Source organism: Schistocerca gregaria, chromosome 8 (genome assembly GCF_023897955.1).
Source record: "Schistocerca gregaria isolate iqSchGreg1 chromosome 8, iqSchGreg1.2, whole genome shotgun sequence".
Classification (NCBI taxonomy): domain Eukaryota; kingdom Metazoa; phylum Arthropoda; class Insecta; order Orthoptera; family Acrididae; genus Schistocerca; species Schistocerca gregaria.
The window spans coordinates 454,433,988-454,460,867 of NC_064927.1; the positions used below are offsets into that span (position 1 = coordinate 454,433,988).

The window sequence follows — 26,880 nt, forward strand, 5'->3', positions numbered from 1 at the left end:
ACACAGGATATTGGCAACCACATGCTGCTATCTGTAGGAGCAGAAGTTAGAGCAATATCCTGTTTTGAATGCTGGGAAGTAGGGGAGGTTAATCTAAACTATAAAACCCAGTAAGAATCCTCCACAGAGTGCTGGTGATGCTGGTTTAGGGCCCTTGGTCTTTGAATAAGCTGTAAGTCTTACAACTTGTATAAAAGAATTAACCTGCTAAACCACCAGAAGTAAAATTTCACTTAAAATCATTAATGCCTAAGGATAATTTTGTTTAATTTCCATATTTACTGTTTTGATTATGCCAACAATATGCTAAATGTGAATATTTAAAATACAGTACTGATTTTGATCAATATTTCAAAACTCTGACACTGAAGTACTTAATTATTTTCATGACAGTTAAGAATAGGGCTTTCCCTTCTTTGTATCCTTTTTCTGTTTGGTGGCTTTTTTTTCTTTGCGCAATAATAAAGTCATTTCAGTATGCAAAACAGTGAATTGAGTTTATTCCCAGCAACTTTAATTCTACTGTACTTAGCATGTTGTTTAAAATCATTATTGTGAATGGGTACAAGAGCATTAGAAAAAGTACAAAATGCTTAAATAACTTCAGAAATATCCAAATGGCACTAGCACCCAATATCTTATATAATTTTTTTCCATTTTCAATAGGGAATACAACATCAGGCAGAACAATGGCACAACAAACACCTGTAGCAGAAAGCCTGCTATATTTTTATGATCGTCCTAAAGAACCAGTATTTTTTCCCAAGGGCAACAATGATGTCATATTTCAACTACCTGAAGATTATCTGGTAAGTTCCTTTACTTATTCTGCCCCTGTGTTCCCTTGCTTGTAATTTGTAATGTTACCTGTCAAAATACAGAGTAACTATCCCAAATGTGCAGTAAGATGTGGGACAAATAAACTGAGAAAATGATAAACAGGAAAGCCGCTACTCTGTAAAAACAGACTGCTGCTTTCTCAGGTTGCTAAATATCTGCTAGCTATTTTCACACTGCTACCTTGACATCTACTTAATCTCACTGATAATTATTATAAAACAATTGTTATCTGTATATAGTAAGAGTAGAGGCCAGTTTACAATGCACAATACTACTTGTCTTGCAGCTAATAGGAACATTCAGTTCTTGAATCAACATGGACAATTTAGAGAGGGAGTGGTTAAAAAGGACAATATTAATTTTCTTTTAAATTTTATAGGGATTCTCAGTTTCTTGCTTCATATTAGATGCTAACTTGATGAAGACCTCTACATAAGAACATATAACATTGAACTCCAGAGAAGGAGGCAAAGTCTGTATGGGTATTATTTTTCTGTCTTGTATTGCAGCTGTGTAAATAACAGTGCTACTAAAACTGATTTATTATTATTGGCAATAAATAATATTAATACTTTCCAATCCAGTTTTTGTACCCACTGCTTTCTCTCCAATTCTTATTTATTTTATGTAGCTGCAGATGTAAGGCACTACGGGTTATTACACTACTGTTTTTAAAAAATAAAATGCAATGTAATGTCACTTGACAACTTTATTTTCTTTTACACTAGATTTTTAAACTGCATTGGTGTTTGTTTATAGTTGTTTATAATTTTTTCCATATAGTTCTTAAAATGTTCTCCTGAGTGAAGTTCAGGCTTCCTCTTGCTTGTCTTACAGCAGAAAAGTGCTTCTCTTCTTCCTCCTTTATACTTGTGTTTGCTATAAACTCCTTTGTTGATTTTTTTATTTTGCATTATAACATACATCTTCCCATCTAGTCACTCCTCAGATCCAGACAATGACGGTCTTCCTCTTTTCTTTGAAGTTGTATTTCTCACCTATCTGACTCTCTGTTCGCTGTATGACTGCCTTGTAAAACCGTAGCAATCACATTACCAATCAGCCCTGTCCACTCCTCACATAAACTGTGTGTATTTCGAAATAACAGTGGGTTTCAGGAACTGCACAGGCTCTCTCTTCCTATAACTGGTGGTCAGTTGGGTTTGAGGACCAAAGAATATACTCAACATAAGTCACTAATCTCTTGTCATAGAATGAAACATAATTTTCAACTCACTTTGATAGGCATATTTAGCAAGTTTTTTCTTCTTTAAATTACATGGAAAATCTTTCCTAGAACTCATAACTGTAACTGTTAGATGAAATATCATTTTGGTTCCCAAGCAAGTCAAACCTGTCAGTAAAGATGTTATAGCATGAACAACCGGCACAAGTAGCAATTGCTGTGCCAAATGAACCACTATTTGGGTTGCAATAGGTAAATCGGGATGAATTACACTTTCTGTAGTTGTCTTTCCATAATGCAGTATGTAAGAAAAGACATAACCATTTTCGGAAACATAGAGGCAGAAAACACATAAACCTCATTTCATAGGCTTGTTTGGATTGTAGCACTTGGATTGTATTCTTCCTTTGGACACTACTTTGCTCTGAGCTACAGCCAGTGCTACTCACTGTAAAGTTGGCACATTGGGCAGCAGACAGGTACAACAAAAAGCGTATCACACATGGAGCTTTCAGCTCAATATGTAATAGTCTTTTCATTGTACCTATCTGCAACTCAATGTGTTATCTTTACAGTAGGTATCAACCTGTCCTTTTCAAAATATTGTTGATATTCCAACCTGGACATTCCATTGATTTTGTCTATACTATAACATTTCTGAAGTAAGTAATTCTATATATACTTTTTACAATGAAAATGGTACAAAAGAGTAACTGATCAGATATCCTCTTACTTATAAATACAACCATGGCTGCATGTGTCACACTAAAAAAAATTGTCTTAAATACATACATTCATTTATTGCAGTCTTCCCGCAGTAAAACCATTGTAGATGAACTCCCAAGCCGATTTGGACGTGTTAAGGAAGAGATTCAGATTCGTAAGATTGACCTTCCTGATTTAAGTGAACCCATGAGACTGGGTAAAAGAGAAAACTTCTCTGTTTTCATTCCCTACCACCGACAGCTTGCAGCACGTGTTATTGAAGTGCTTATGGGTAAGTTACAAAGTCTACGGAATATGTAAATGTAAAATAACTAATATCTATGAATGTTTGATCCAACACAATAATTCAGGTTTGACGACTGTGTAAATGTTGCTATCTTCTTTAGTGTCACATCTTATTTTATGAAGTCACACCTTACTTTCAATTGTGTTTTTATATTTCTGTTTAGTCATTTTGTAAATATTTATGTGGAATAATACTGTGTGCATCACAAATCACACTAATCAAAGAATTTCATAGTTAATGTGATGCAATTTAAAATGTTAAAAAATCTTTTACAGGTATGCGAACTACAGAGGACTTTCGTTCAGCTGTGGCTTATTGCAGAGAGAATTTGAATCCACTTCTGTTCATATATTCTTTCTCAGTAGCAATGTTACATAGACCAGATACCAGAAATGTGAATATTCCACCATTGTCAGAAACATTTCCTGACAAGTTCATAGGCGGAGGACTACTTAATCGTGCTCGAGAAGAAGCCAACATATTTCAGACAGATGGGACCAGGGTATGTAAAGATTTTTATAACAATTTTTATTACTGCAAAGAAAGCTGTTGAGTGTGAAATTCTGACATGTTAAAAATAACTATTCTTCAGAGCCTAATAATAATGTTAAGTTCCTAAGCAATAGAATCTACTATTTGCATTATTTCTAATTTTCTTTTTTCAAATTTTGTTCCTTTTTTGCTTCACTGGAACAGTATTTCATACTCAGTGTTTTTGTTTCTCCTGCTATTAATGAAGTGAATTGTGCAGTATCACTGAATAATTATCTTACATTCTTACACCACAGGTTCCTCTCAGATTGCCTTTGGATTATACTGCCTCAGATGTGGAAGAAGAACACCGTGTTGCCTATTTTAGAGAAGACCTGGGCATCAACCTGCATCATTGGCACTGGCATCTTGTATACCCCTTTGACGGCCCTGATGTTGTTGTCAGGAAAGATCGCAGAGGAGAACTCTTTTATTACATGCATCAACAAATTGTTGCCCGGTAAGACACAGAAATATTTTCTCATTAATTATGAAACAGGAGTTAAGATTAATTTGAATCTCTTATCTCTGCAGTTTGTTGATTAGATGCTGCAAGAAATGGTGTTCAGTACCAGTCTTCTACTGTGCCCCTTCAATCAGATAAAACTAAATGATTTATAAACTCTTGTTCATTGCTCTATTACGGTCATTACTAGAGTACAAGGACAAAGTAAAAAGCTATTAGCCAGTATGTGAAATACAATATTTTTTAAAAATCAGATATTCACTTACTTACTGACATAGTTCCCATTCAGATGATGTACTGTGGCCCAAAATTTCTGCAGGGAGGAAATTTTCTCACTCAGTTGTGGGGAGTCAAATATAGTAAATGGGTTGGATGTTGAAACATCTAATATCTGTTTCACATTAGCAAAAATACCTGATTTTGCACTTCCTGTCAATCTCATTTTTTAGATGTTTGTATTCCCTTTCACCTGCTCCATTTTTATATTTTCTCCTTTCATCAATTAAATTCAATATCTCCTGTGGTATCCAAGGATTTCTAACAGGCCTTGTCTCTTTGCCTATTTCATCCCATGCTGCCTTCACTATTTCATCTCTCAAAGCTACCCATTCATCTTCTAGTGTATTCATTTCTCCTGTCCCAGTCAATCAATGTATAATACTCCCTCTGAGATTCTCAACAATCTCCAGTTCTTTCCACTTAGTCTGCTTCCATCTCCTTAATTTCCCAACTTTTCGCAATTTCTTCTGTTTTAATCAACAGTTCATAACCAATAAATGTGGTCAGTCAACATCTGCCCCTGGAAATATCTTATAACTTAAAGTCTGTTTCTAAAATCTCTGTCTTACCATTACATTATCAATATGAAACCTTCCGGTATCTCCAGATCTCTTCCATGTATACAGCCTTATTTCATGATTCTTAAGCCAAGTGTTAGTGATAATTAAATTATACTCTGCAGAATTCTAGTAGGTGGCTTCCTCTATTATTCCATTTCCCCAGTCCATATTCACCTATTTTTCCTTCTCATCCTTTTCCTACTATTGAATTTCAGTCCCCCATCACAGTTAACCATCTGAATAATTTCTTTTATCTCTTACATTTGTTCAGTCTCTTTATCATCTGCAGAGCTAGCTGGTATATAAACTGGCTTCATATCTATCTTGGACACAACAATGTGTTCACTATGCTGTTCATACTAGCTTACCTGGTACTCCTATTTTATTATTTCTTATTAGACCTACTTTGCATTACCTGTTTGATTTTGTATTTGTAACCACCGTACACACCTGAGCAGAAGTCCTGTCCCTCCTCTGCTACAAAACTCCACTGGTTCTCACTGTACATAACTGCAACATACCTATTTCCCTTTTTTATATTTTCTAACTTACCTGATACCCGATCAAGGGATGTAACACTCCACAATACAACCCACAGAAAGCATTTTGTTTCTCCTGGTGACTACTTCTCCTGTGCAGTCCCTGCCCGGCGATTCAAATGGGAGATTATTATATCTCCGGAATATTTTATGCAAGAGGATGTCATTATCATTTAATCATGCCCTTGGGAAAATTTACAGCTGTAGTTTCCCTTGCTTTCAGCCACTCACAGTAGCAGCACAGTAGCAATATAAAATTATGATACTGTGGTGAGCTGTGGCAATGCATTCACATTGCAGTTCATACTGGTATAGCTGCATTCCTATTTTCTTAGTTATTAGTAGACCTACTTGTGTGTTAACCTTACTTGATCTTGTGTTGATAACCCTATATGCACCAGACCAGAAGTGGTGTTCTTCCTGCCATTGCAGTTTGCTGACTGCCACTATACCTAACTTCAACCTATCTATTTGTCTGCTTAAATTCTTTAACCTGCCTACCCAATTAAGAGATCTAGCATTCCACAGTCTGGCTTTTAGAACCAATTTGTCTTTCCCAATGACACTTCTCTCTTAGATAGTTCCCACCCAGAGAGTAAGATTAATGGATGTAGCCTTCTACATTCCAACCAATAGAACACCAGATGACATTCAAGAATGAGAAGACAGTGTCACTTGTATTATGTGATATAAGTAAAGCATTTGACTGCATTCCTTTGAACATACTACTAAGAAAATTAGAGCATTAATCTGTAGAAAAATTTACATTAACAGTAATTTCTTTCTACCTGAACAACAGAAGACAATTTCTCTCAATTAGAAATAGACACTCTCCCTTTGTAGAAATTGGTACAGGTGTTCAACAGAGCTCTGTCCTAGCCCCTTCTCTTTCATTCATTGTGTGTCACAGTCACTTATGAGCTAAGCTGATGTTGTTGTTGTCGTCATCTTCAGTCCACAGACTGGTTTCAGCTCTCCATGCTACTCTATCAGTGCAACCTACATCCTTCTGAATCTGTTTAGTGTATTCATCTCTTGGTCTCTCTCTATGATTTTTACCCTCCACGCTGCCCTCAGATACTAAACTGGTGATCCATTGATGCCTCAGAACATGTCCTACCAACCAATCCCTTATTTTAGTCAGGTTATGCCACAAATGCCTCTTCTCTCCAATTCTGTTCAGTACCTCCTCATTAGTTACGTGATTTACCCATCTAATCTTCAGTGTTCTTCTGTAGCACCACATTTTGAAAGCTTTTATTCTTTTCTTGTCTATACTATTCATCGTCCGTATTTCACTTCCTTTCAGGCTACACTCCATACAAATACTTTCAGAAAAAGACTTCTTGACACTTAAATCTATACTTAATGTTAACAAATTTCTCTTCTTAAGAAACGCTTTTCTTGCCATTGCGTCTACATTTTATATCCTCTCTACTTTAACCATCATCAGTCATTTTGCTCCCCAAGCAGCAAACTCATCTACTGGTTTAAGTGTCTCATTTTGTAAAGTAATTCCCTCAGCATCACGTGATTTAATTAAACTACATTCCATCATCATCATTTTGCTTTTGTTGATGTTCATCTTATATCCTCCTTTCAAGACATTGTCGATTCCGTTCAACTGTTCTTTGCTGTCTCTGACAGAATTACAATGTCATTGGCAAACCTCAAAGCTTCTATTTCTTCTCCATGGATTTTAGTTCCTACTCCAAATTTCTCTTTTGTTTCCTATATTGCTTGCTCAATATACAGATTGAATAACAATGGGGATAGGCTACAACCCTGTCGTACTCCCTTCTCAACCACTGCTTTCCATTATGCCCCTTGACTCTCATAACTGCCTCTCGTTACTGAACAAATTGTAAATAGCCTTTCACTCCCAGTATTTTACCTCTGTCACCTTCAGAATTTGAAACAGAGAAATTTGTAACATTGTCAAAAGCTTTCTCTGAGTCTACAAATGCCTTTCCTTAATCTATCTTCTAAGACACGATATATATATTTGCTTTTGTCTGTGTGTGTGTGTGTGTGTGTGTGTGTGTGTGTGTGTGTGTGTGTGTGTTGTGTGTGTCGCAAATTTTCAATCTCCTTTTGACATGTACCTTTTATATTGTCCACTTAACTGTCTTTTGGCATGGTCTACTGTGAATAAAACTGTTAATTCCCATCTGTAAGGACTTCATGACATTCAAAGCTACTGGAAGGAAAATAAGATACTACATACTGGTTTTGGTAAAATCTTTCTTTTGAAGTTGACAATAAAAATAAAGAGATTGCTACTGCAGTTACAGTTAGAAGATGATTACTGCAAATACGTAAACATGATCCCTGCAAATATTTTAATCTTTAAGTAAATTCAGATGACCAGGTCCATAATTTTTTTTATTTATTTAATTATCCATCTGTAGACAATCAGGATTGTATGGATGTTGTCAACATAAGTACATACAATAGGCACACAAATTTATAATTGTCACAATCGGAATTCATGAATATTGTAACATAAAGATACATTGTTAAAACAATTAATAACACAGTTGATAATTTTTACATATAACTATATATTTACATCATTCCAAGTAATCCTTGTCAGTATTAAAACACTTTCTCAAGAGAAATATTTTTAGCGATTTCCTGAAGTTATCTATTTCACTTATGTCTTCGATCCCTTGTGTAAGATTTTTGTACAATTTAATTCCATTATATAACAAGCTATTTCGAGTCTTAGATTTGTTTTTCCCACAGAGGTGTAAATGTTGTCTGTGACTAATTTCATGTGCATGTATGGAACTGTTTATTATATTACTGTCTGCAAAATGTATTCACACAGAACTGTCATATACCCAAAGATTTGAATCAATCTGTGTAATGGGGTCTATTGCTACTTTTCATTATGATTTGTATGATCCTTTTTTGCAACTTTAATGTCGTTTGTCGGTTCTGCTCTGTTGATCCCCAGAAGTATATGCCATAACTAATTATAGAGTGGACTTACACAAAATACGCAGTTCTAGTACATCAGCTACTACACACTGAATTTTTTATCCTAAGTGCATAGCATTCTGAAACTATACGCTTTCCAAGTACTTCAGTGTGCTCAACCAAATTTAGTTGAGAGTCGACATGCATACCTAAAAATTCTGTTGGTGGTACACATTCTATGTGCTCGTCATTATCTTTTAGCTTGGTACTGTTTGGTTTTCTGTTTAAGTGGAGACTAATACTTTTATACTTATTTTTTGGAGGGGGGGGGAGGGGTAATTTATTTGCCTCTATCAACTGGCATACAAGCTTAAATGTTTCCTCATCTATTCCATTGAGTACACTTGGCGACTCAGCTTTGATTAAGATGTTACTGTCATCAGCAAACAGTACTGATTCACCATGTTTGACACTTTGTGGAAAACCATTGATTTATATTAAAAAGAGGATTGCGCCCAGCACATTTCCTTGGGGGACTCCTATATTGATATATTCTGGGTTTGAAAGGTATGATTGGAGTTAGTTTGAGTGATCTCCACCAGTTGGACCCTGTTTTTGCAGGTATGAATGAAACCACATGTTTGTTACTCCTCTTACTTCTAGTGCATTTATTTTTGTTTAGCAAAACTGTGTGGTGTATGAGTCAAACGCTTTGGCCAAATAAAGGAAGATCCCTGTTACTTGGTCTCCTTTGTATAGTGCTTTGAGGATAACATTCGAGAAATGAGCTACAGCTGAATTTGTGCTTTTGCCAGCTCGGAAACCAAACTGATCTTTACTTTGAAGATTGAACTTTGTTAAGTACCCCATGAGCCTGTTTTTATTATGGTCTCTATGACTTTTGAAAAGGATGACAAATGAGATTGGTCTGTAATTTTCTATGATTTCTTGGTCATCTTTCTTATATATAGGTAGGAGTTTTGCACCCTTTAGCATGTCTGGGAAGCAACCTGTGGAGAAGGATTCATTGATGATGTGTAAAATATTGTTGCATAGCATAGAATATGAAGTGAATGGTGCAGATCCTTAGAAATTGCCCATGAAAGTGCCACTTCAACTTGTTTCATACCTGTTTTGTCCCTATTACATAAACTATATCTATGAAATCAACATTCAAAAATTGGATTACATGCAATCCCCAGGCAAATAGGGTTGTCATACATTAAGGAAACAATGACAGTATTAAGATATATTTGTAATGCATATCTCTAGCATTAAAATTCATATAAAAAATGTGTTATTGAAATTATCATATTTTTAAATCTGATATATTTTAGGTACAACTGTGAGCGCTTTTGCAACAAGCTTGGACGTGTAAAGCGTTTGCAGAGTTTATCAGAGCCAATCAAGGAAGCTTATTTCCCAAAGCTGGACAGCTTTGTGGCTAGCCGTGTGTGGCCACCACGCAACAGCAATGTTACGCTCAGTGTAAGCTATGAATGTGATTTGTCACAGTTAGCAAAATTTTCACGGCCCAGGTTAATCTGTCCTCGTTCTTTGTGAAAAATCTTCTAAAACCTTTGAAGCTTTTTACTATTTGGTTTCAAAAACAGTTATTTTTCATTGATTTAATTTTTATATTAAGATTTATGAGGTCCATCCATGAAGCATACTGTAAGCCTTGGCTGTATTTACCATTTTCTGCTTAGGATGTAGATCGTGAGCAAGAACAACTTAAATTTGACATCCAAGATCTGGAGCGATGGAGAGATCGCATGTTTGATGCTATCCACCGTGGCACAGTTATACAGGTAAATATTTCCAGTACCACAGGGTATTGACATAACTAAAGATTTCTGTTAGCAGCACATACACATAGAAATTTCACTTTACTGTTCTCATTAATGTGTGGTCTCACTGGAACAAAAGTTTTACTTTTTCATGTATTGCACTTGATTCCTTACTCTCATACACAGGACCATCTCAAATGACACTAATCAAAATGATTCCTAACATGATTGTATGCAATTAGACTGAGGTCTCAGTGAATTAATGTATACAAAACAAAATTTTTGGTTATAACATGTAACTGAAGGTAAGCTTCAAAGTTTTGGATGAGCAACAAGCACCTAGAAAGAACTGACAATGTTACTTTGACAAGAAGAAAACTATGTTCTGCATGTAGTATACATTATTAATTACTTCTAACTAATAACTTTTGGACAATGATCCACTCCCCCCACCTCACCCCTCCCCCACCCACAAATGCACACAGTTTCACTGAAAGCAGTTATATGTATCAATATCACATTGATATTAGGTAAACTAACATTAAATAAAAACTGAAAATCCAACAGCTCAGATAAAAACATAAACTGACCTTGTTCCCTCCAGTGTGGAAAATATTTATCCAAACACAATATGATGTACACTTTGTAAGAGACCAGAGAGCTCATGTGTCTGACAGCAGTTTGTGGAAAAAAAGTAAACCCTTTTCTTGTTATATATAGTATAGATTTACCACATAAACAATTTAATGAAGACTTTCTAATGTTATTCTTGAACTGAGCTTCAGGTGCCTAGGCAGAGTTGCAGATATGTCCATTATTATTTGAGCCCTCTCTTGGGAAGGTTTATTTTTAATTTGTTTGTTTGAGAGATTAGTCTACTACAAGGTTATGAACGTATCTACCTGTAAGGTTGCTGAAGCTTAGAAAAACAATAGTATTAAAATCCCTCCACTATAAGTATTCGATATTGGAAACAATAATGATTAAAAAGTTGAACTGAATATTTACTTTTGTAGTCAGTTTGTAGCAATGAATTGTCTGATGGATCACCTCACCACTCTATGTTACTGGGGAAAAATTCAGTGTCAGAGCTTGGTTGATAATGATAATGTTGATGATGATAATAATAAACTTTATATTATGTACGCTGAGTACGGAATGTATGCAGATTAGCGGACTAAAAAAATTAAAATACATGTTGAAGATGTGTTGGAGTAGTCCGCCTTTCACATTGTCACAGGTTTCCATATTGCACAGGTTTTCCTAAAGCCTTAACTTTCACGCAACATGGATTTTATATAATAAGCCAAATTTCATGGAGTAATAACAGTGAGTATACAAAAAAGAACCCAATAACATGGGAATTGAGTTTCTCCTGATGACATCACTAAGAAAAAATTCTTCCTTTTCTTACCATATCAGATTTATGTAAGAACTCCAGCTTTCATCTATCTTGTCACACTATAAATATAAAGTTTTCTAAATACTGGCATCTAAATAAATCATGTTAAATGTGATTTCAATAGCTTGTGTTAACAACTCCAATTTCCCATTACCTTCCCTTAATTCCTTGCTTGCATTTATTACATACAAAATATTAATTTTCATTTTGATTATTAGGAAAACGGCCAGGAGATGCAACTGACTGAGGATGGTGGCATAGACATTCTTGGTAACATCATGGAGTCAAGTACAATATCCATCAACCGCCGATATTATGGGAACTTGCACAATCTAGGCCATGTTGCTCTCGCTTTGTGCCATGACCCTGATAACAGACATTTGGTGAGTTAGAAAGTATGATTTTTTTAATATGCAGTATTAAGGTTATGTAGTAGTGAATCCATGCTGTTACAGTTGTGTATGTAGCCCACTATCGCCTAGCCTGACGCCTTCTGGTAACTGACTTTTCTAATTATAATCTTGCAGGAAACCTTTGGAGTGATGGGAGACTCAGCTACCGCAATGAGAGATCCTGTATTCTACCGATGGCATGCTTTTGTTGATGATGTTTTCCAAGAACACAAAGCAACCCTCCCTCCATACACATTGCAAAAGGTAAGTGCAGACATCTTGAAGAGAGAGTAAATGCTTTCTGCTAATGTATGGAGGGTGAAAATATGTCACATTGAGGCTAAAATTTATGGCAAGTTGTTATCTTATTATTATTTACTAAAACTATTTAAAGTGGAAACAAAATTGTCAATGTTGATACAAAGAATACACTAAATGACACACTGAACTATTTCTTCCACAGCTTCAATTTGATAATGTGAACATAGCAGGTTTCTCAGTACAAACTGATGGGTCAAAAGCTCCAAACCAGCTGGAAACAACATATGATCAAAATGATGTAAATCTTACAAGAGGAATGGATTTTACTCCAAGAGGAAATGTCTTTGCAAGAATAACTCATTTGAACCACAAACCTTTCACATACATAATAAATGTAAGGAAACAGTATATTTTATACTATGGGTAAATAACTGAAATGATTAATTTTTGTTATGATAACACCGTATTTAATCAACGCAAATATTATTTGTTTTATATATGAAGCTGATGGCTATTTTTAGCATCACTGATGATGTGATTAATTAAACAGTTTCATTTTCACTATTCTGTACTCTTTGCACGTATGAGGCATAAAGGAAGGAGTGTGAGCATAGAATGTTAACTAGGAAATAGAAAATCTTATATATGCACCAAAAATCATTTGACTGATATATCATTCACGCATTTCTACAATTATTTCTGTTATAGTGGATAATTTAATTGCAGCTCACTCCACACTGATTAATTAAAACACAATGTTACAGCTACAAGGCCACTGGACTTGATGGGGGTGCTCATTACATTTTACATTCAATATGCAAAGACCCCTCTTTGAGAACTATTTTACTGTAGATAACTGGTGCAAAGGAACTTGTCCAATGAAGGTCATTCCAGTTTATGAGTAGGATAACAAGATGCATACTTGGAACTATAGAACTATTCAACAGCCATTAATTTCTTGCAGAATTACGGAATATGTACTATGCTCACATGTAATGAGATTTCTGGATACCGAACAACTCCTGTGTAGGAATAAACATGATTTCCAGAAGTATAGATCATATGAAACAAAATTTCTTCTGCTCATTCATGATAACCAGAAGTTAGTAGTTAGTGGAGTTCAAGGTGGCTCCCAGAAAGCTTTTGATAAAATTGTAGTCACTTGTTGGGTTATGTCTTGGGTTCTTTGGCCAACATTTGTTTGGCAATTTTTCTGACAGTTCGCCAGCCCAAGCGGCTAGCATTATCAAAGCTTCACCCTTCATTGCTGGTAGTGACTTGTTCACCACTAGTAATGGGGGGTAAATCTTTGACGATGCCAGGCACTTGTGCTGTCAAAATGTCTGAAACATTGGCAAACAAACATCAGCCGAAGAAACTGAGACAGAAGCCAACATCCAATATTTAAAATAAATGCATACAGAAAATCCAAACAGACAGTGGATTAGATTGAAGATTTCCTTGTGGACAGAACTCAATGCTTTGTTTTTAACTAATGGCCATTGCTGTATGTGATTAGATTAGATTTACTTTCATTCCGATTGATCCGTAGTAAAAAGGTCCTCCAGGATGTAGAACATATCAGAAAAACAATAATATATGACAAATATTTACAACTCAAACAAATAAGCTAATGTACCATTCCACAGGTCCCAAGTGGAATGATCGTCATTTTTTTTATGAACACTATATGAAAGAATCATTTCACAAACACTAATGCACTGAATTTAAAATAAAAAAAGGTTTTTTTTATTTATAAGGTAATAAACAAGTAATAGAACTACTATAATACTTATTTACAATGAACACATTACTACACTGAAATGGTGCAGGAGTTAGATTGTACTTACACACACACACACACACACACACACACACACACACACACACACTTTTTTTACAATGAACACATTACTGCACTGAAATTGTGCAGAAGTTATATACACACTAACCAGTTGGTTCTACTTAGAAACTCATCAATGGAGTAGGAGGAGTTGACCACCAATAAATCCTTTAGGTTTCTCTTAAACTGAATTTCATTGGTTGTTAAGCTTTTTATCACTGCTGGCAAGTTATTGAAAATGTGTGTTCCTCAATAATGTACACCTTTTTGTACAAGAGTAAGTGACTTTAAATCATTGTGAAGATTATTCTTATTTTGAGTATTTATTCCATGAATTGAGCTGTTGGTTTGAAAAAGTGGAATATTTTTAATGACAAATTTCATTGAGGAATAAACATATTGGGAAGCAGTAGTTAGTATCCCTAGTTCCCTAAACAGGCTTCTGCAGGATGTTCTTGGGTTCATACCACATATAACTCTCACTGCACGTTTTAGTGCCCAGAAAACTTTAGCTTGGCTTGTTCAAGTACACCAAAAAAATAATCCCATATGACATTATTGAATGAAAGTAAGCATAGTATGCCAGCTTTTTCATTTTTATATCCCCTATGTATGACACGATTCGCATTGCAAATAGAGATTTACTAAGACACTTCAGCAGTTTTGTGGTGTGCTCCTCCCAGTTGAATTTATTATCAAGCTGTAAACCCAAGAATTTAACACTGTCCACTACTTCTATCTGCTTGTCATTGTATGTTAGGCATATACTCGTGGGACACCCCTTACAAGTTCTGAACTGCATGTAGTGTGTTTTTTCAAAGTTTAGTGACAAAGATTGTCTCAGACCAGTGATTAATGTCCACAAATATTTTATTAGCTGATCTTTCTAAGACTACACTTGATTTGCTATTTATTGCATTGTTTGTATCATCAGCAAACAAAACGAACTTGGCAACTGGTAACGTTACTGATGAAAGGCCATTGATATACACAGGAAAAGGTAAGGGCCCTAAAATGAAACCTTGTGGGACCCCACATGTAATTAGTTCCCAGATGCTATTTCTTTATCTCCCTTCTTAAACAGTGGCTTAACTTCAGCATATTTCAACCAATCAGGAAATATTCCAATGATAAATGATTGGTTACACAGATAGCTTAATACATTACTTAACTCAGAATCACATTCTTTAATTAACTTTGTTGATATTTCATCATACCCACTATATGTTTTTGATTTTAAAGATTTTATGATGGACATAATTCATATTATGGAAGTTACTTGAAATTTCTGAGGTATTCCATAGCAGTATCTGCAGAACATGACAACCCCATCTTTTCAGTTACAATTATAAAATGTTTGTTAAAAAATTCTGTGACACTATACACATCTGTCACCAGTGTGTCTTAATGCTATTTGTCCCTCTTCATGTCTGGTTCTACTGGTATCCTCCTTCAACATATCCCATATTGTCTTCATCTTGTTATATGATATGGCTATCTTTTTCTTGTAATATATTTGCTTTGATGTCCATATTACAGTTTTTAATATTTTGCAGTATTTCTTGTAATGTGCTATAGCATCACCATCAGAACTGTTTTGGATTGACAGATACAGTTTTCTTTTTGTTTTACAAGATACCTCTATTCCTTGAGTAGTCTATGGCTTCTTTGTAGACTTTGCTCTAACCTTGGTTAGTTTTGGGGGAAAACAGTGTTCGAATAAGGTAAGCCCTTTATTAGAAAAAGTGTTATATTTTTCATTCATGCCATGAGCACTGTAAACATCAGTCCAGTCTCTAAGGAGTGTCCTAAAATAATCAATTTTTGGCTTATTGATTACCCTCTTGAGCTCAGGTTTAACTCATTTTATATCCTGTTCAGTAGTAATATTTAACAGAAGGAACTGCATGTCATGGTTTGAGAGGCCATTGACTATTGGTTTTGTAATATAATTTTGTTCATTGGACTTTTCTATAAAGATATTATCAACGGCTGTTTGTTGAGCTATTGGCTGCCCTAGTGGGGAACTTTACAGTGGGAATTAAGTTGAATAATAATTTTATTAACTCAAATAAGTTCTTATTGGAAGTCTTTAAGGAAATCTACATTGAAATCACCAGCAACCACTATTTCTTTGTTTTTGGTTGTTAAATGGGCCAGTACGGCTTCAAGGTGGTTTATGAACAGATTAAAGTTACCTGCAGGTGCTCGATATTCACCTAATATTATGAAGGATTTTTTTGTGAAATTCTACTTCTGTTGCATGTGCTTCCATATGCTGTTCTAGGCAAAATTTTTGAATGTCTAGGTTCTTAAATTTATGACAGTTCCTGATGAATGTTGCAACTCCTCCTTTCTCCATTTCTGCTCTAAAAAAGTGAGATGCTAACCTAAAACCTGTTACATTTAAAAGTTCTATACCTGTGGTCACATGATGTTCAGAGGCAGATTATGTCAGCTGGGTTTGAAGACTCTAATTCATCTATGCAGATAATTAATTCTTTAATTTTATTCCTCAGTCCACGAATATTTTGATGCAACAAAGATAGCTGACATTTCACCTTGACTGAGTTAAAATTGGGTAGAGTTGAAATATCTGCTGACTGTTGAAAATTCTTAACCAATAGCTGTTTATGCTGATGCAATAAGCTAGAATTATATTTCTTGGTTTCTTTCTCAAGCTGAAGGTTTGTCTCAGTCCTAACCTCTCTTGAAATTTGTTTTATTTCTGTCCTCCCTACCCTAAAAAAGGGTATTTTCTGAACCCTATAACCACTGGTATTTTATCACTCATGACAGTGCCTCCCCCCTTTAACTTTCCTGCTATTTTCCCAGCCAGTTTACCCTTCCCTTTCCTGTTGAAGTGAAGCCCATGCCTAGTATAATCCCACCTACTGAGAGAATCAATAGGAACCATGCCCATGTGTGACCCTGCACCTGACATAAGCAGCCGTTCCAACTCCAAATTAACTCTCTTGACAGAAGAGTTCAAATGAGGTCCGTCATGGTGCCCAAGAACAGATACAAACTCAACACTAGTATACTTCGATGCAGGTGCAATCTTTGCCAGGTCACAACCTCTATTTTACCCAGGATCTCTGTCAATACTATTGCCTATCCCACCCACTTTAACCATGGTACCTTCCTTAGTGAAATCTTTGCAAAGTTATCCTAAATCCTCTGTCACCTGCTCAGACCAGCTCTAGGTTTAAAAAAATTGATGACCTGATATTCTGATCCTAGTTCATCCTGCAAAAATTGGCCAACATCTCTTCCATGGGGACTACCTAACAACACCACTCTTTACTAATTTCCCTACATTCTTACTTTTCAATTTTCTGCTCAAAGTTTGTTGTTCCCTGTCTACACCTACAACTGCTTGAGGTTTGGCAGCTTCTAACTGAAGCAACAGGTCAAATCTATTTTCCACATTAACCACAAAGTTGTCAGACAGAGTTCTAGGCCTGTTCCTCCAGTTGCCTGTTGCCACTTCCCACCTCTCTTTACCCTTCTCGCTCCTTAACCTGTCAAGATCTCCCCTGGCCTTGTCTAACTCCCCTCCTGTTCTAGTATCTTCCTATCTCTACTACATATCCTACAAAACCACTGATAGTGAAGCACTTTTCACTCATGATAAACATAATAGCTTACGAAGAATAAGTCACTTAAATTACAGATAAACACGAAAATATGTTTCCACAAATTTGGCCTATAGGCAACTGTGTCAAAACAAAAACAACAGTGCAAAGTTTCTGAAACAACAACTTAAACTGTACGCTCATTTCCAGAAATGTGAGTTAAATAATGAAGAGGTACACTACAGTTAAATTGCTGGAGAGAGCAAAGAACAACTAAACAAAATTCTACAGATTTGCTGTGGCAAAACGTAAACAGAAAATACGACTGTACAATCTTTTCGCATTTTCTGCTATATCATTTAAAGAAAAATGAAACCTTTCATGGTGCTCTTAAAAGGCACACTAATACACCTATTTAACTTGTAATCAGTACTAAACTATATGGTTTTATAATCTAAAATGACTTATCTTTACGAGAACACCAAAACTCGCACTAGTCACCTGGCTGCAGGGCTCCCTACATAAATGATATAGCGGATGAAGTCTGTAACTTGATGAGGCTTTTCTTAGATGGCACAGTTGTGCACCTGGAAGTAAGTCTGCCGGAAACTTGATACAAAATTCAGAGTTTGTAAACAGTTCATGTCCGCCGGCCGGGGTGGCCAAGCGGTTCTAGGCGTTACAGTCTGGAACCGTGTGACCGCTACGGTTGCAGGTTCGAATGCTGCGTCGGGCATGGATGTGTGTAATGTCCTTAGGTTGGTTAGGTTTAAGTAGTTCTAAGTTCTAGAGGACTGATGACCTCAGAAGTTAGGTGATCAGTGCCCAGTGCAAAGATTGCAACTGACTCCAAACTTAACTGGAATATAACCCACATAAATATGAAAAAAATATTCAATATTGCTTGAATAGATGATCAGTGATGAATTGCTCAAATCAGTTACTACTTTCAAATATCTAGGAGCTTCCATCTGCAATGATTTTAAGGTGAAATCACATAAATTTAACCAGATTAATTGCAAGAATAGTAAGAAAGTGTAATTTACACATGCACTTATTTGACCATTTTTTAAAGTATTGTTCATCAGTCTAGGACACTTACTATGTAGGATAAATGGGAGTGCTAGAAAAGATCAAAGAGGAGCTGCATGATCGACCATGTATTTGTTAAGTCGAAGTGAGAGTGTCATAGAAATGTTCAACAAATCACAGTGGGAGCCATAAGAGGAATGTTCTGGATTATGGAAAGCACAACTCAGAAAATTCCGAGTCCACATTAACAAATGAGTCAAGAAACATATTACTTCCTCCAAAATATACCTTTGGTAATGACAACAACACCAAAATTAAAGAAACTAGGTGCCATACTGAAGGGCTCTGGCTGTCTTTCGTCCCATGCTTCATCTGCAAATAGATTAAGTAGGAGAGAAAATGAGACTGTTGCTAAATGTACCCTCCACTTCACTACTGTGGAGTACAAATGTATATTTAGGTTTAAAACTACATTTGACTTGTATGTGTTCTTTTTTCATATTTTTCTTGTATTTTAATGATGTGATTGGTCATCAAATAGAACATTAAAGCTGCATATATGTACATTCTTTTCAGGTCAATAACAAAGGTCCTCAACGATTAGGAACAGTGAGAATATTTTTGGCACCCAAATTTGATGAACGAGGCATTACTCTCTTGCTGAGAGATCAAAGACTCCTTTTCATTGAGCTTGATCGTTTCACAACTAACTGTAAGTAGCTGCTTTGGTGTTTAGTATAATTTCCTGATATTAAACATTTATAAATGGGAAACTTGCAAAATAATGATAAAAAAGATAAATTAACCTTCTAGTTATAAGAAAAACAGACAAACTGGGTTTCACTGGCAAAACAAAGGGGAGGTCTGGAGAAGATGAGGTTACACATGGATTAAGTAAGACATAGTTGGCTGGACAAAACTTTGCCATAAGCAACCATCTGAAACCAGTGAACTTGGTGTGGAACGGATAAGACGTTAGAGGTTGGAGTCTATTAAGTTATTTATCAATAAGTTAAAGAATACACATTCTTTACAATATAAAAAACTTCTGTGATGTGGACAATGTTGATTTTTTATTTAATATTATGGCTGTACTCTTTCAATTGACATGGACAATGTTGATTTTTTAGTATTTAATATTGTACCTGTACCTTTTGAGTTGAGTGCACTATTGATATCTATATATGATGAAGTCTCATGTAAAATGATCAATGACAAATAAATGAAGGTTTAAAGATTAATTCTGTAAAGAGGGAAATTCAGAATGAAATGACAACAGACAAGATATAAAATCTAAAAGAGCTGAAAGTTATAGTGAGCATCCAACAGATCAGGTAATGGAAGGGCAGACTGGGGATTGAAAACTAGATGCAAGAATGGTGTACAATGAGAGACAAAAAGTAAAAGATGAGGATGCACATAGGAAAGGTCACAGGAATTAAAAGAGAAGCTGAAAAATGTAAAATAGAGTAAACAATTGAAACTAAATGGATGTAAAGGACATGGCAGTTAAAAGCAGAAGCAAGAGTAGGAAATAAAAATTAGGAAAAAGAGCAACAAGAGACGTTAATGTAAGATGAGGACTGCAGTAATGAAACATATGCTAAAAAGTCAGTTTCTAATAATAAAAAAAAAGCTCAGAATCAAATGTTTTTGTCAAAAGAATTCAAACTGCCTGTGTGATAAAGCGAACCAGAAATCATTGGCTTTCTTTCACAAAGCATGTCCAGCAACAGAATATTCTATTAACTGCCATCTCTGCCACTTATAACTGTTCATGGTTTCAAATTAAAATACTCTTGCTGTTGATGATATTTCTGTTGTAGTATTTCTCTGTTTCTTTTGTGATCTAGAGTCCTAAATGATTCTACCAGTTAATTCATGTTTAGTTCTGTCTACTTTATATCTTTCTTTGTTATTTATAAAAATTGTTAAATTTGGAACTATTTTACATCATCTGCTGATATTTCGGTCTTGGTTTGTGTAAGGTGGTTGTATATCACATTCCTTGTAGCTGTGGCATGGCATATATTAGTCAAACAATCAGGACTGTGGAGGAGCGATGTACTGAGCTTAAATGGCACACGATTCTAGCAATCAAGTAGATCTGCTATTGCCAATAATTGCTTGGATACTGATCACCCTATGTTATACAACAACATCGACATATTGGCATGCGCGTCCAGCTATTGGGACAGTGTTATTAAGGAGGCAGTTGAGATTAAATTAGTGAGCAACCTTGTAAACAGGAATGGAGGTTTTTGTTTAAACTCTGTTTGGAATCCTGCTGTCTCCCTTGTCAAAAAACCGTCAATGTTACCTCACCTGCTGGTTCGTAGTCTCACTATCAATATCTATGACTTTGGTTGTCTTTGGTGGAACTGGTGTTCAGTATGTGTGTTAGCTTTCCTGCATTAGTCCAAGAACCAAGGTTTTAAATTTGTCTGTACATCACCTGTCCATTGCAGTTTGCCTTGAAAATGGCGGGGTGTGCTCCTGCCGAAATATCGGCAGTTGCTGTTAATACTACTTGGCTGAACTCTCATAAGTTGTTTGAAAATTCTCAATTGTTGCTTTACATTGTTGAAATACACAGTCAAATTTATTCTATAAGGAATGTTAAAACAATCTTGCAATCAGGCTTTCTTGTAATTTCTATAAATGCACTTTCTTTTATAAAACTACAAAAACTCTATGCAAAAAGCTTCCCTAATTAAGGGCACTCAACGATAAACAGAATGTTGTTTAAAAGTGTAATATTTTACGCTAAGTTGACAGACTGTTCTTAAATTAGTCTCATGTGATATTTTGTCCAAGTATATTTATACAATTTTACAGCAACATGCTTCTTAATCATTATTTCATCAGTGACTGAGTGTAGTGCCTGTGTGATAGGACTGTGAAGATAGCGGACTGCACCACAACACCCTTAAACACGTATTACTCGAGATATTGATTATTCTTTGTGCTTTGATGACACTGACAACAAATATTGTTGGAATGAATATTGAACTACAGTAATTTCACATTGCATTCTTTGATTGGCCATCTAAAATTACACTTTGAACAACATTTTGTAACAGTAATCATATGAAAGACCCACAGAGCAGTATTTGCGTGGATATACTCTGCCTGTACAAAAAGATCAAGCAATACATCACAAAAGTGCAACTGAAAATGTCTTTAAAAACAACTGACAAAAGGCACCTTATGGTTTTTGGGAAAAATAGCAGAGGCATTATGTAACTTTCTGCAACATTCACATATTTTTATCTTTTTTTTCCCTTAAGCTCATTGAAATGTTATAGAAAAGTTATGAACATATCCTACAAGAAGACTTATTGTTTTCAGTGAAAAGTGGAAATAATACAATCAGGCGGAAATCAACGGAGTCATCTGTGACCATTCCCTTTGAGCAAACTTTCCGTGATCTCACAACGAACCGGCCAACAGACAATGAAGGTTTGTCCAGGTTTAACTATTGTGGTTGTGGCTGGCCTCAGCACATGCTCATTCCTAAGGGGACGCCGGAAGGATTCCCTTGTGAACTTTTTGTCATGATCTCAAACTATAATGATGATAAGGTAAGTAATAAAAGAGCTTTTGTTGTCATGTTTATCCTTGAAATAATTTCAGTCATAAACATAAATATTGAAATGAGCTAGGTACTGTATGATGAGTGTTTTTTACCTATTTTTTGTGGTGGTGGTGGTTAGTGTTTAACGTCCCGTCGACAACAAGGTCATTAGAGACGGAGCAGAAGCTTGGGTTAGGGAAGGATTGGGAAGGAAATCGGCCGTGCCCTTTCAAAGGAACCATCCCGGCATTTGCCTGAAATGATTTAGGGAAATCACGGAAAACCTAAATCAGGATGGCCGGAGACGGGATTGGACCGTCGTCCTCCCGAATGCGAGTCCAGTGTGCTAACCACTGCGCCACCTCGCTCGGTCCTATTTTTTTGTGTCTAATGTCATTTTCAGCAAATTAGAGTACAGAGAATTGATATTTTAAGTGCAGGGTTTCATTTCCTTCAAATTTTAGAAAATCTTTCATTCCTTCACATTCCATCCCATAATGATGGAAAACCAGTAAAGTGAGTTAATTAAGAGTGAGAATTAGCTATTATATGTTGTTTGTATTGGTTACATTAACTAGCAACTGTTGACACTGCTTGCGTAGTTATGTGCTATCAGCCAAGAACATTCTCTTATTTTATTTAAAGTAAACTGGCTGCAAACAGACAGGTTCTCTTCTGGAGTATTGCAGCATGTTATGGAGTCCTTACCAGTGAGGAATGATGGAGAATATTAAAAAAAAGTTCAAAGCAGGGCAACTCTTTTTGCATCACTGCAAAATAGGGGCGAGAGTGCCACAGATATTTTCATTGTGGCGAGATCTTTTCATGAAGTTTCAATCACCAATTTTCTCCCTTGAATGCAAAAATATTTTGTTGATTCCCACCTATGTAAAGAGATAAGACCATTGTCATAAAATAAGAAAAATCAGAGCTTGCACAGAAAAATTTACATGATCATTTTTCCCATGTTGTACTTGAGAGGGAATGGTAAGGGAATAGTATGAAAGTGGTTCTATGAAACATCTAACAAGCACTTAACTGTGAATTACACAGTAGTGATGTAGACGTAAACATAATGCAAATGTACACTATCTGATCGAAAATCCCCGGACACGCCAATGTAATACGGAACTGACCACTAGGTGTCATAAGAGATGGGTTCACCAGTATACAAGGAGTCAAGGAGTATTGTGTTGTCAGCAGAATGAGTCGGTCAGGAGAGATCAGTGACTTCAAACATGGACTAGCCATTGGAAGTCACTTAGTAACAAAACCATGAGGGCATTTCAACCCTTCTAAAGTTGCCCAAGTCAACTGGTAGAGATGTGAGTGTGAAGTTGAAGTAAGAAAGGAAGATTAGAGTTTAATGTCATGCCTGTGTGAAGTGGAAATGCAGTGGTACAGCCACATCTAAACCAAGACCAGGCAGACCTCATGTACTGACAGACTCAGACTGTCGAGCATTGCAGAGGGTGGCTGTAAAAAATCAGATGAAATCAGTGGAAGGAATCATCTTGGAGTTCCCAAGTGCTACCAACAGTCTAGCTAGCACAGGGACTATGCATAGGGAGTTAAAAAGAATGGTCATGCAGCTCTTCATAAGCTACATTTCAGTCGTCACTGCTAAGCATTACTCGAGGTGCTGTTAAGAGTGATGCCACTGGATAGTGGATGATTGGAAACAAGTGATTTTGTGAGCTGAATTGTGCTACATCCTGTGGCAATCCAGTGGAAAGATTCGGGTGGGACAAATGCCTAGAGAACATTATCTGATGTCAAGTGTAGGGTCAATAGTGAAGAATAAAGGAGATAGTTTCGCAGCATAGTGGTACTTTTCATGGTTAGGGGGTGGTTCCCTTATTACACTTAAGAAAATGCTAAATGTAGCATGACAAAGCATGTTGTCAGAAAGCAGCATCTGGGTTGGCATTCCTCTACAGGCATTCAAACATCTCACTGAAAGTGTCCCCAGCAAAGTTCAAGATATCAGGGAGGTAAGGGCTGGACATGCCACTTATCAATGTCCACTAATAGATATCCGGATGCTTTTGGTCAGGTGTTGTATACAAGTATTACTGTTCTGAGAACAGTTGCTGCTCTTTTAGTAACAATAGTCAGTTACTGTCCATTTTATGAGTACCCTTATGAGTGTATCAATGTAGTGTAACTATGGAGGTCCCATTTTATATTATTTTCTACAATGCTTACAGAGATTAGCTATCAAAAATATATTCAGACAGTTTACAGGTGTGGTGGATGGTAAGAAAAATTTTTAATGTACATTTCAGTTTTTGTTGACTTCCTGCCCTAGCTTTAGGCACCCATTCAAAAATTTTTTTAGGCACCCATTCAAAATTTTTGTCAAAATACAAAACTCTATTATGATTCATAGATGTGATTGGAACACCTATGTGGGAATTATTTTTATAATTATATGATGTCTGTGAACATTACTGTACACCTGAATCTGCCTTTTATTATTAGTCACAAATGCTATTAAAGAATGGATATAGTGGCACATAAATAAAACTGAGATCTTCGATAAGTGAGATCTTCTATAAGTATGTTTATTAATCAAATCTACATAATGCTTTAATTTATTGCTTTTTTATGAAGGGAGGGTAATAAAAGCAAAAAACTGGTAAAATCAAGTTCACCTTAAAAAAAAGTGTAAGGCAATGATGCACCTTACCAAACTTTTTTGTTGAACAGAAGGAATAAATGTGCAACTTAATCAGGTACTTTATTAAAATACACAAATGAATACGAGTTTCTGATCAAAGATAAGGAAGAGTTAAAAGAAATACTGACTGGAATGGATAAGCAACTTAAAATAGCATATGATTTAAGGATAAGTGAAATAAATCCAGAAAATATGAATCAATTAGTTGGCTGTCCCATTGATCATTTGCACAATATGTTGTAACTTTGTGGTGCAAATCAGTAATGAAAAAAAATAGTCCCTTGCTAATATGAAACTGGGAAGAACAGAGTAGAATAAATACCAAAAAAGCTACATAGGAAGAAAGAGCACACAATATGTCCAAAGCTGGTAGGCCCAGATACAGATTGGGGCAAAAAAAAAAAAAAAAAAAATGTAAAGTCTGCAGAAAAATCATTATATGAATGGAGAGGTTAGTGAGACATTTGATAAGGCTTACAAGTATAGTGAACTTGCACCAAGGAGAGATCAAAAGATTGGGGAAAAAAGGAGGGAGCATACAACTTTTAGAATATGTAAATAGAGTGCTGAAAGCATCCAGCATGGTATAATATATGCAGAGATGAATAGATTGGCACAGGTGGTAGAAGGAAGAGGAATGGACAGCACAGTAGCTCAAAGACTGATGATTATTAACAAAATGAATGTCATTATGCGCTGTACCAGGTTAAATAAGAATAGAGGAACAAATTCCTCAAGATACATGTTGCTGCCCAATGTTTCTAACTGTACCTCTCTCCCTGAAGTTGTTACACAGTAAGTTTTATCTGATCAAAAACAACAATCACTGTATACATTATGATGATGTATCATAACACTGACACACTTTCATTAATTTTAATATCTGCTTTGCATGTAGTAAATCTAGCATTCTAACAGGCATTTAGATAGTAAACATTTTATGTATTAGCAAACATTCCTTCCTTTTGATGACTGCATTCATTACCATAAAGAATGTCATACTCTATCGACTACACTGCTTTCTCTTCCAAAATATGACAATAAATAAAATTTTACTTTTCAGGTTGACCAATCAGTAGATGCAGAAACTTGTGATGATGCCTCGAGTTATTGTGGCATACGTAATAAGAAGTATCCTGACAAAAGGGCCATGGGTTTCCCATTTGACAGACCACCTAGACAAGGTGCCAATACTCTGGCTGACTTCCGCAGAAACTTGCCTAATATGAGTGTTATTGACGTGAAAATACGTTTCACACCACCTGCCACCAATCCAAATATTGTTGACTGATTTTATGAGACAAATAAATGGTCTTCTTTTTGTTTTATCTGAAATGAAATAATGTACACAGGAAATGCCTATACTGTTCAACAAGCTGTTTTGAGGAACTTGAACTCAAGAAAAAGACTTCAGCCATTTAATAGATTGTGTTGTCCTGCAAAATGACATAGCAATTTAAAAAAAAAAAAAAAAAGAAAGAAAAAAAAGGAGCGTGTTGGATTTATGATGATGACTAGCAATGGACATGGCAAATGAGTTGTATGTACAAGTGTATTATAAACTTGATATAAATAAAAGACTTAGCTCAGAAATATCTGTCCTCTTTGATGTTCATACAGTTATATTGTAAGAAAAGAAACAATTTATTAAAATATTGAACTTTTACACACACACTAAACTAAGCCTAAGCACCAGTGGTTCCACATGTGCCAACCAGCATGGATACAGAAAACACTGACCATGTGAAATCCAACTCTCACCTTTTTCACATGACATACTGAACACTCTGGATCAAGGGAATCAGGTAGATGCAGTATTTCTTAATTCTGAAAAGCATTTGACTGGGTACCACACCTGCACTTATCGACAAAAGTATGGAAATATGGGTATCAAGTGAAATTTGTGACTGGCTGAGGACTTTTTGGTAGGGAACACGCAGTATGTTTTCTTGGATGGAGAGTCATCGTCAGATGTAGAAGTAAC

At 35.7% G+C, this 26,880-nt stretch overlaps 1 protein-coding gene across 1 annotated transcript; it reads left to right on the forward strand.

Moving 5' to 3' along the window:
* Positions 1–80: 80 nt before the first annotated feature.
* On the forward strand, positions 81–26,489 carry LOC126284218 (phenoloxidase 1-like). Its single transcript, XM_049982988.1, has 13 exons — positions 81–172; positions 667–809; positions 2,834–3,023; positions 3,314–3,540; positions 3,827–4,029; positions 9,676–9,826; positions 10,048–10,149; positions 11,749–11,913; positions 12,058–12,186; positions 12,386–12,577; positions 19,213–19,348; positions 21,988–22,220; positions 25,960–26,489. Exons 2-13 carry the CDS (start codon positions 690–692, stop codon positions 26,185–26,187), a joined length of 2,076 nt encoding a protein of 691 aa, XP_049838945.1. The 5' UTR covers positions 81–172; positions 667–689; the 3' UTR covers positions 26,188–26,489.
* The last annotated feature ends 391 nt before the right edge of the window (positions 26,490–26,880 follow it).

What these genes read in the sequence shown, in the direction of transcription:
- LOC126284218 (XM_049982988.1), top strand. Translation starts at nt 690, where the DNA reads ATGGCACAACAAACACCTGTAGCAGAAAGCCTGCTATATTTTTATGAT. An exon ending in TTCAGACAGATGGGACCAGG is followed by an intron (nt 3,541 to 3,826) that starts GTATGTAAAGAT and finishes CTTACACCACAG; the next exon opens with GTTCCTCTCAGATTGCCTTT. An exon ending in CTTTCACATACATAATAAAT is followed by an intron (nt 12,578 to 19,212) that starts GTAAGGAAACAG and finishes CATTCTTTTCAG; the next exon opens with GTCAATAACAAAGGTCCTCA.